The sequence below is a fragment of the Mixophyes fleayi genome, chromosome 1, assembly GCF_038048845.1.
Source record: "Mixophyes fleayi isolate aMixFle1 chromosome 1, aMixFle1.hap1, whole genome shotgun sequence".
Lineage (NCBI taxonomy): Eukaryota > Metazoa > Chordata > Amphibia > Anura > Limnodynastidae > Mixophyes > Mixophyes fleayi.
This window is the reverse complement of record NC_134402.1, coordinates 418,776,203-418,786,924: the sequence shown is the minus strand read 5'-3', so window position 1 is coordinate 418,786,924 and position 10,722 is coordinate 418,776,203. Positions and strand designations below refer to the sequence as shown.

The window sequence follows — 10,722 nt, the reverse complement described above, 5'->3', positions numbered from 1 at the left end:
GGCCCCTCTACATTTGCATTATTTTCCAAACCTCATTCAGAATACTATCCACCACCTCACTACATGGAAGGATTTTGCTTCTAATGGACACTAAACACCTTGTACTCCATGTGTAAAATTTAACAACTGCACAAACTAAAAAAACAAGTGCTTAAATCAAAATCCCCACACCATTTGAGTGCTCCATACACCCACTCAGTGTAACTAAGCCCCGAAAGACACAGAAGGCTTAAGGCATGGGACACTCCCCTGTAGACCGTCCTCCTGGACGCCAAGGACAGCATCAAAGATGCTTCGATCCTTCCAGTGCTGAGAAGGACAAAGTAACAGGCCTGAAATCTTCATAATCCTGTAAAAATTTACCTTTGCCAGAAAATTGCCTTCCTAACCTCGTCCTCTGTTCTCTCAGAATCCAAGAGATCAAGAGAAGCCTGGTGGCCAACAAGCGCAAACACCCCTCTCAGAAGCCTCAGGAAATCTAGTTTATGTCTCAAGGCATGGCAGACATTCCTTTTTACCCAATTCCTCAGAGCTGCCAGTTCCTTAAAAAACCTCAGAGTTCTTCCTTTGAGTTCCTCCCACCACTCTTGCCTAACCCAACCTGCATCCAAAAGTGTTTCTTTGGTTTCATAGAAGTCCCTAAAGGATATGTCTAACCTCCTCGTCTTCCAGAATGCCGGAGTTCAGACACCACAGGCCCCTGCCTTTCTGAAGGGTGTCCAAAGTGTTCAAAGACACGCAAAGACAAAGGTGATCAAAGAACTTTACCGACACCAATTTTGCAGATGATGTGCCAAAACTCCCTTTAACAAAAAGCCTATCTATCCTGGACCCACTTCTACTTCTAAAAAGGTGAACCACATGAGGCCTGGAGAGTGTTGAATATGCACATCTACCAGTCCAGCGTGACTTACCATACTAACTAAAAAACCTGTATCATAGCCCAGCAACGTCCACAAGCCTTACCTAACCTTTGGCCTAATAGTGGTGTTAAAATCACCCCGGAAATCAATCTGTCAGCCCGTAAAAAAAAGTAAGATTTAATTTCCCTAAAAAGACATTTCCTTCCCCATTGGGTCTGTGGACAATAGATATTTATCAGCCCCAAGATCTGCCTCCTTTGGGAAACATCCATAACTGAATGGTTAACATACAAGTAAAAAGGACTACCACTCCACCGTATGGCTCGTCCACAAGAGACCAATCGGAGGGACCTCACCGAGGTGCCCAACCCTAGTCTCTTGCAAAGGCAAAAAAATGTTTAAAAAAAATCAAAGGGCAAATAATCAGCTTGATCGTAACGCATAGATGCCACCGTATGGGTTGGGGAGCCATCATTTAAGATTATAGGCATGGGCATCTCCTTCATTTCCTCTCAGCATCAACTAACTCCCTATAAGACCTTTAACCCCATCAGCGGGTCCTGTACACCATTACTTATAACAAAAGTGTCTTCTAACAGAACCACACCATCCACCCTAGGGATTGCACCCCCCCATGTCCTCCCCTTCTGGATCTATTCCCTCCTTCTCCCCTCTGGATCTAACGCACACACCTCCCTCCTATCCTCCTCCCAATCCTGCAGATTCCCTCCCCCTAAACTATGAACCACCTAAGTAATAGTATCAGAATCCTCTGTCACCTTTGTGGACTCCCCACCCACTTGAATTACAGGCTTACAAGGACAATGTTGATCTCCCCGCCACCCCCCCTCTTACACCCAGATCCAGCCTCACCGCTCATCACCTTATACACAAAGGGATCAGCCTGTCTTATACTAACCTTTGCCCTGTTCCTCTCACTTTGGGCCTCATGACCATCTTTGCACAAGGAGTAATCACAATTTCCCCATCCTCTTCATCACTTGACAGGGTATTCACCACTGCTTTCTAACCACCTTCCAACTTCCACCTTCTTCCATATCCTCCTCCCCTCTTTCCTTACTAGTACTAGGCTGGGTTGAACTCACCATCGATATTGGCTTACACTGTGGTTTCTCACTATTTAGCTGAGCAGACAGCCCAGACCTAAGTCTTGACTGAGGCTGAGTTGAAAACAAGCCCTGTTTCTTGGTTTTTGCCTTTGGAGGCCTCCTCTGTTCTCTCTCCACTTACTCAGCCTTTTCCGCCATCTCTACATTAAATTTCCCTGTTGAGGTGCGCACGGGGACAGTTGGCTAAAGAAAATCCCACTTCACCGCACAGGTTACATCTAATTACTTTGCAACCTTTTGCCATATGTCTAAGTTCTTGGCAACACCTGACAACATCACAATGCTTGTTGGAATAGTGAAAACAAGCACAGCGATAACATGTCTGGGCAGGCCAGGATAGAAGCACTGAATTCTGTCCCTGCCTGTATAGGCTGCAGATGGAAGGTGCAGAATCCAGTTGCCTCAGTCTAATAACAGCCATCCAGGCCCCACCCCAGACATGCTGCTCCGAATCTGGAACCTTAGGTAAGGTGGATTCCATTGTCGGATACCATTTCATCCAATAGGATAGATCTTCCACTAGCAAGGATTCATTGCGTACCAAGATAGTCATTCCTGACACTCCCCACCATGCCCAGAAATTCTGAAGACCATAGAGGGTCTCAAAACTTATGTCACATTCAACAGATCCCACTGGGTGAATACAGGTAAAGAGATCCTTGGCCTCAATTCCAATCCAAATACCTGGTCCAGAAAAGTACTTCTATCTGGTGGGGAACCCTCCCCTTTTCACTTCAATTGGACTGCATTCCCTCTATTTGGTGTTCTCCCCAAATTTGGCTGCGCTGGGGCTGATTTTTGTCCACCAGTGCGTATGCAATGTATGGCTGATTTTATTTCCCTCCCCCAACCCCATCATTAACCCCTTCACTCCTCAAATCACACTCCTATTCCTCTCCTTAGCCTTTCTTTCTTGCTCCAACTCATATTCTAGAGCAAAAAAACAATATGTAATTTCATGTTCCTTTACTGAAACACCCATTTCCAACAGGCTACTTTTTGCTCTCGTTGGCACATCCCAGTCCGCTTTTAACTTGTAATTATTTACATAGTTTGTATGTTTAGGTCCTAAACTAGACTTAAACTGAATGAGGCTGTAGCTTTCTGGAATTCACTGGGATCACGAAGTACTAAAAAGAAACAGAACATTAATGATGCAAAATCATATTGCTTTTTCATGACTGGGCACAGTTTTAGGATGTTTTTTTTTTATGGTTCACTGAGCACATTTAAAGGAGCATGTCTACTCTTTGATCTCAGAGATGCCTCTGCAAACTATGTGTGCAGGAAGTAGAAAAATCTGAAGATGTACAAATTCTACCATGTTCCATTATAAGTATGGGGTCAAGACCCAATATCATCAACATTTATTTATATATAGCGCCACTAATTCCGCAGCGCTGTACAGAGAACTCACTCACATCAATCCCTGCTGCATTGGGGCTTACAGTCTAAATTCCCTAACATACACACACAGACAGAGAGACTAAGGTCAATTTGTTAGCAGCCAATTAACCTACTAGTATGTTTTTTGGAGTGTGGGAGGAAACCAGAGCACCCAGAGGAAACCCACGCAAACACAGGGAGAACATACAAACTCCTAACAGATAAGGTCATGGTCGTGAATTGAACTCATGACCCCAGTGCTGTAAGGCAGAAGTGCTAACCACTAGGCCACTGTGCTGCCCATGCAACAGCTCAGAACTAGTTCATTGGGGAGTGAAAATGGTTGCACACCCTTCTGCACAGCGAGGACAGTTCCTAAAAATCTGCCCTCTATACCTCTTCATCAAGTTTCATAATCTCTCCCTGCCAAACAAAATCTTGTTTTTGCCGTGCTCCGTAAAACTAGGTGCACCCATGTGCCTACTCTGTATTCTGTAAGTAGCGCCCCCTCTCTGCTCAACTTCTCCCATTAGTCTCTGTACATTTTGTCTCCTCTGCAAACACCACCAACTTGCTCTTCAAATCCATGCACTTTGTCAGAACTCCTGTACCTGTGCAAATCCAGGCCTAATAGGATTGTGTGGGAACTTTATATATGAAAAGGAAATTAACTATATCCAATGCTCATTAACAGCTTATATTATATATTATTGGCAAATCATATTATGTCTTTTGTTACCATGAAGACACATCTACTCTGAACGTTCCTACAAAGTTATTAAAATAAATTAGTCTATAGTTAGACGTCATACACTAAGTCATGCAGAAGATTTATAGTAGAACTAAAGTAAATTATTTAGACGGGTAATCAGCCCTCACAATGTCTTTTCCTTGATTAATACTTGCAATGACGACAGAAGCCTTGATTTAACTACATCATTGGTGGATACTAAATCTAACATGAACTGTATCACTAATACTGTATCTCTACTGCTGACATCCGCTGTTTTACTCTCTGGCTGGGAGATTCTGGGCATTGATGCTGATGACTTACTTAAGGTTTAATACCATACTGTGATGAACCCCTAACAGAAGATATCATTAATAAGAGGCAAGGGAAAGAAAGCCTTGCTTAAATAGACATAGCACACTTGACATATTGTCTGTTTTATCATTATCATTATTATTATGATTATGACTATTATTATTATTATTATTATTATTATTATTAATAATTACACAGTGTGTACATAACTATGGAGCCATAATTGCCAATGTCTAATGAAATACATACAATTCAAATGCCCTCATTTGCCTATCCATACCCCTACATATAAACCACGTGGTTCGGGCCCCCCCATCAATTTTTGACATTATACAGCCGCCTAACCCACTCTTATTGTCCCCTTAATGTCGGCAGTGTGACTGTCAGCATTTTCACTGTCAGCAATCGCACTGTCACCATTTTAGGTGTGTCGGCATTTCTGACATGTAGGTATTTATGGTGCCGAATTTCTTGCGTGTCGCTGTTTATAACGTTCGGCATTCCTTACTTGTCAGCATTGTATGTGTCGGCATTTTCGACATTGGAATTATGACTCCCACCAAAACCAAATTACCCCCCTCCACAATCTCGCTATGGTATACTCCACCTGCCCAGGAAATGGATCTCAAATACAGTGACAAGATAGGTGATCAACCTCTATCCATCGAAAGTCACATATCAACAGTACCTGACTAATACCTATAAGAACAGTCATTGAAAATACATGAAAATCATTTGAAAGACATGGACTATGTGTTTTTACTAAGCAATGACATCGAAGCTTATGAACCATCAGCTTTTAACATAAAATCTCACTAGACACTCACTGGCAGCACAAACAATCGTGCTGCTGAGGAAGCATTGAGGTAATTAACTCGTAGTGTGTTTGCATTGTAACTAGACACTTCCTGTGGCTGATGATGAGAGCCCTGCTGCCTTTGTCCTGCCTGCCCTGATCTGCTTGCTGCACAGCGTACAGTGCTCTGCTCTCCAGCTGCTGGGTGAGCTGATACATGCTACGAAGCAGACGCCACCTTTCCATTTATAGTCTGAAGATACAACACAACAGGCAAGATCCAACCCAAGCAGTGCAGATAACCAGTTACACAGTGGAGCATAGCATAATTGCATGGAGTTATACGGAAAGGTAGGTTATCTTTATCAATTGCATTCAAATATTAATGTATTCCAACAGGCAGGCAGAACTGAATGCATTAAAAATGAAACAAGTAATAAACCTGGTGGATTGTATTACTGGTACATCACTAACAAGAAGTTATCTGTTGAAATATCAATAACATCTTAGAGATACGTTTTACTTTTTTCCAGGGTAGGTTAACACTATTGTAAAAAGACTGTCAGATGGAATAAATGCACTGCTGCATTGTGGGAGTTGTAGTTTTCCCCAAGCATATGTTAGATCCATAGGCACGGCTACGTAGATCAGGGTAGGACTACAAGTACCAGAGGGGGCGCGGCAACCAGGCAGTACATGAAAGAAGGGGACAGCTCTGGTGCTGATCTTGAAGCCGGTCAGGAAGCAGAGCATCGAGCGTGGTGTGTGTTTGATTTGGTGGCGCTGGTCGTAGACACAGCACATTTCTCCAGTTGTGTTGTGTCAGTCTCCTCTAGCAAGACAAAGGGCGAGCCACGTTCACCATGAGACACGAAACCCCTGTGCAGGTTAGTAAGACAATGCAAATGTCATACACCAACCAAGTCCTCATGTATTGTGTCCAGTATGTCAGAGTGTCTGTGGGGTGGTGGATGGGTTTAGCAATCAACTCTTGCTATCCCAAGGTGTAGCACAGTGGATTGGCAGCTATCTGTAAGTCTATGTGGTATTAATACAACTGGCCATTGTACATAATTATATTATGTACATGCAGGTTGGTATAAATATGGGTTGAAAAATAAAATTAGCATTCAATAGGAATTGAAAATATCTAATTTATCCATTCGTGTCCAGAATACATTTGATATAGAGCAAGTCTCAGCAATCTCCAGAGACAGCTCTGTTATTGCAAATGCAGGACCTGAGCTGCATATTGCTCCTAAAATTGATATACTGTCTGTAATGCTTGAATGACTTCTGCTGCACCACACTTCATAGGTTTTGCTTTACATGTTTGCTCTAATCAAGCTCTGTTAAGCTATACATATATATATATATATATATATATATATATATATATATATATATATATACTGCATACAGTTCATGGTTTGTGTTTTTACATAAGGAAACCCTAAGTAAGCTTTTAAATCCCACTAGAGGTACAGGAAAACGAAAGGAAAAATCCATGCATAGTGATTTCCGATATTATTTGCATACTGTACCTGCTGATTTTGATTCAAATATCTCCCTATTTCTACACATTGAACTGTACATAATATAGATGGGAAAGATTTTGCATAAATAGATGGGACTGGCAGGCTGCTGGAAATGAACTGTTCATAAGAGCTTATCTTTCCTATTTCCTATTTTTCATATGATATGAACATCTAATAACAGTCTTCCTTGTCTTTTAGACAATACAGAATATTTTAAGTACTCTATCAGATAAGATACTGTATAGCATCTCTAACATCAATAATGTGCTGCCTTTCCATTTATTGGATGGATATTCTGGATATTCATTCTACAAAATATCACAACTGATAAATGAGGAACATTTAATATACTTTAATGGAATAGGAAAATGATGTAATGTAATCATGTAATAAATTAAGCATCATCTGTTGACCATTTATATTATATATGTGCAAGGGTGTTTATTTATTATCACATTATATATATATATATATATATATATATATATATATATATATATATGTGTGTGTGTGCGTGTGTCTATAGTGTGTATGTAGTATATGCATATATATATAAATGTATATAAAATATTTATTAATATCTTTAACTGTTGTTATAATGAATTGCCTCCCAGCTTCCCATGAGCAGCTTCCCACTTGTGCATCATATCATTTAGTAAGTACCCCTCTATGTGTCAGCTGATGTAAATTACTAATTGATTAAACAACTAAAAGATCACAATGTTTGAACTGGTGTGGATAAATTTGTCAAAATAATCTAATTGATTAAACAGCCAGACACAAGTCACATTTCTCTAATTAGTACCCTATAGTAAGCTATGCATTGGACATAAAAAATATGTTATATGATTTCTTAACATCAATTTAACCCTACAGACAATTCACAAAATCCACCATTTTCTAGATCTATAACCTTATTTATCGTAACCTTTGCTGTAATGTAAACACATTTCTGTTATTCTCTTTTTCGAGAGAATAAGAGAAATTCCATCGGTCGTTCACTTTAATGGGGACTGACTTTGTCATAGTAATTTCTTGTACAGCTTCTGTCTTTTAGCTGTTCTTGTTCACTGCCAAAGTCATTGAGCCCTATGGGAGGCTGTGTTATTAAACCAAGATGTGTTGTGTTATCACTGGCTAGATACAGCTGTGGGCTGCAGATTTGATTTCAGATTTAGCATTAACATTCTTTTTGCTCAGTTTACTGAATAAATGCAAACAAAATACAATAGTTGCAATAGGACATTTTGGGGTCACCTTCTCATAAAAATATAAAAAATATGAAAGGGACCGTTGGTTTTAGGTCGTTTCCTATTGTACATAAAATTGTTACAGTAGTGAAGTCAATTGGTTTCGCTGTTGTTTGACCAATGGCAGACATTTTGCGTGAAATAATTTTCCACCTTTGTTGAGTTTTCTGTGACAGTTCTCAAGTGCATTATTGCTAAATATATTTGCCATAAAATGTTCTAGACCATTATAGTTTGCTGCTTGATGCCAACCGGGAATAATCCCTGTCACAGATGGGAAGAGAAAACATAAGGGCAGAGCTGGTCGAGAAATGAGAGTAAATTACTCTTAAACAAGAGCACAAAAAAATAGCATAGAAAAAATTTCCACCCACATGTAGCTCTAGAGGCGCTCACACTGCACCGGCATCATGTGCGCCTGCGACAAGTCACCAACAAGAATTTGCACCTGCCATTTAGCAGGTGCAAAAGATACGCCTACTAACAAGTGTATAGGTAGGTCTATATAAGCCACATTTACTGTACTCGTCCAACCTGTCTAGGTGCAGCTGGGCGTAAGTGCAGGAATCACGCAAAGTCGGCAAAACTTTTGGACCTGCACAGAACGATTTCATGCAAGATACACTTTGCAAACTGGTGTCCCATACTGAATATCTTATGGACTTCTAGGCATTAGCACTAGGGTCATGAGTTTGATTCCCAACCAGGCCCTTATCCATGAGTTTGTATGTTCTCCCCGTGTCTGCGTGGGTTCCCTCCGGGTGCTCTGGTTTCCTCCCACACTCCAAAAATATACAAGTATGTTAATTGGCTGCTAACACATTGACCCTAGTCTGTGTGTGTGTGTTAGGGAATTTAGACTGTAAGCTCCAGTGGGACAGGGACTGATGTGAATGGCACATATCTGTACAGTGCTGCGTAATTGGTGGCGCTATATAAATAAATGATCATCATGATGATGATGAATACTTTAGGTCCACCTACAGTCAGGCTTCCATGATCTGTGAAAACCTATGGGAGGAATGGACACACAGAACAGTAAGGAGATTGGACATTAAATAGTCAGTCATGTCAGGCTGAATCAACACAATAATACAGTCAAGGCCAAAAGTTTTGAGAATGACACAAGTATTGGTTTTCACAAAGTTTGCTGCTTTAGTGTTATTAGACCTTTATATCAAATATTGCTATGGTATACTGATGTAAAATAACAAGCATTTCATAAGTGTCAAAGGCTTATTGACAATTACATTAAGTTTATGTGAAGAGTCAATATTTGCAGTGTTGACCCTTCTTTTTGAAGACCTCTGCAATTGGCATGCTGTCAGTCAACGTCTGGGCCGCATACAGACCGATGGCCACCCATTCTTGCCTAATCAATTCTGAGTTTGTCAGAATTTGTGAGTTTTTGTTTTTTCACCTGCCTCTTGAGGATTGACCACAAGTTCTCAATGGGGTTTTCTGGCCATGAACCCAAAATTTCAATGTTTTGATCCCAGAGCCACTTAGTTATCAATTTTGCCTTATGGCAAGGTGCTCCATCATGCTAGAAAAGGCATTGTTCGTCACCAAACTGTTTTTGGATGGTTGGGAGAAGTTGCTCTTGGAGGATGTTTTGGTACCATTCTTTATTCATGGCTGTGTTCTTAGGCAAAATTATCACACTCCCTAGACTGAAAAGCAACCCCAGACATGAATGGTCTCAGGATACCTTACTATTGGCATGACACAGGACTAATGGTAGCGCTCAACTTTCCTTCGCGGGACAAGCGTTTTTCCAGATGCCCCGAACAATCTGAACGGGGATTCATCAGAGAAAATGACTTTAACCCAGGCATCAGCAGTCCAACACCTGTACCTTTTGCAGAATATAGGTCTGTCCTTGATGTTTTTCCTGGAAATAAGTGGCTTCTTTGCTGGCCTTCTTGACACCAGGCGATCCTCCAAAAGTCTTTGTCTCACTGTGCGTGGTGCAGATGCACTCACACCTGCCTGCTGCCATTCCTGAGCAAGCTCTACATTGGTGGTGCCCCAATCCTGCAGTTGAATCAACTTTAGGAGACGGTCCTGGCGCTTGCTAGAAGTTCTTGGGCATCATGAAGCCTTCTTCACAACTATTGAACCTCTCTCCTTGAAGTTCTTGATGATCTGATAAATGGTTGATTTAGGTGCAATCTTACTAGCAGCAATATCCTTGCCTGTGAAGCCGTTTTTGTGCAAAGCAGTGATGACTGCACATGTTTCCTTGCAGGTAACCATGGTTAACAGAGGAAGAACAATGCTTTCAAGCACCACCCTCCTTTAAAAGCTTCCAGTCTATTATTCTAACTCAATCAGCATGACAGAGTGATATCCAGCCTTGTCCTCGTCAACTTTCTCACATGTGTTAAAGAGAGAATCACTGACTGCTCCTTTTGTGGCAGGGCTGAAATGCAGTGGAAATGTTGTTTTTTGGATAAAGTTCATTGTCATGGCAAAGAGGGACTTTGAAATCAATTGCAATTCATCTGATCACTCTTCATGACATTCTGGAGTATATGCAAATTGCCATCATAAAAACTGAGGCAGTGTGTCATTCTAAAAAACTTTTGTCCATGACTGTGCATACCACATGAACAGGCTAATGAAGGGTAGGTCTCGGTTACGGAATGCTACAATCAAGCATAGTTCCAGGAAAGAGACAATTTGTTGATATCCTTTTCAGTGCAATTTAC

At 41.0% G+C, this 10,722-nt stretch overlaps 1 protein-coding gene across 2 annotated transcripts in view; it reads left to right on the top strand.

The window, feature by feature from the left end:
• Positions 1-5,323: 5,323 nt before the first annotated feature.
• RAB3C (RAB3C, member RAS oncogene family) overlaps positions 5,324-10,722 on the top strand; it is a 156,127-nt gene continuing 150,728 nt past the window's right edge. Inside the window, exon 1 of one of the 2 annotated variants that reach the window (XM_075183256.1) lies at positions 5,324-5,571. In XM_075183256.1, the coding sequence (XP_075039357.1) occupies positions 5,554-5,571 (18 nt within the window). In that variant the 5' untranslated portion in view covers positions 5,324-5,553. Of the gene's footprint in view, positions 5,572-5,853; positions 6,108-10,722 lie in introns of those variants that run through there. The other variant, XM_075183248.1, reaches the window with a different exon arrangement.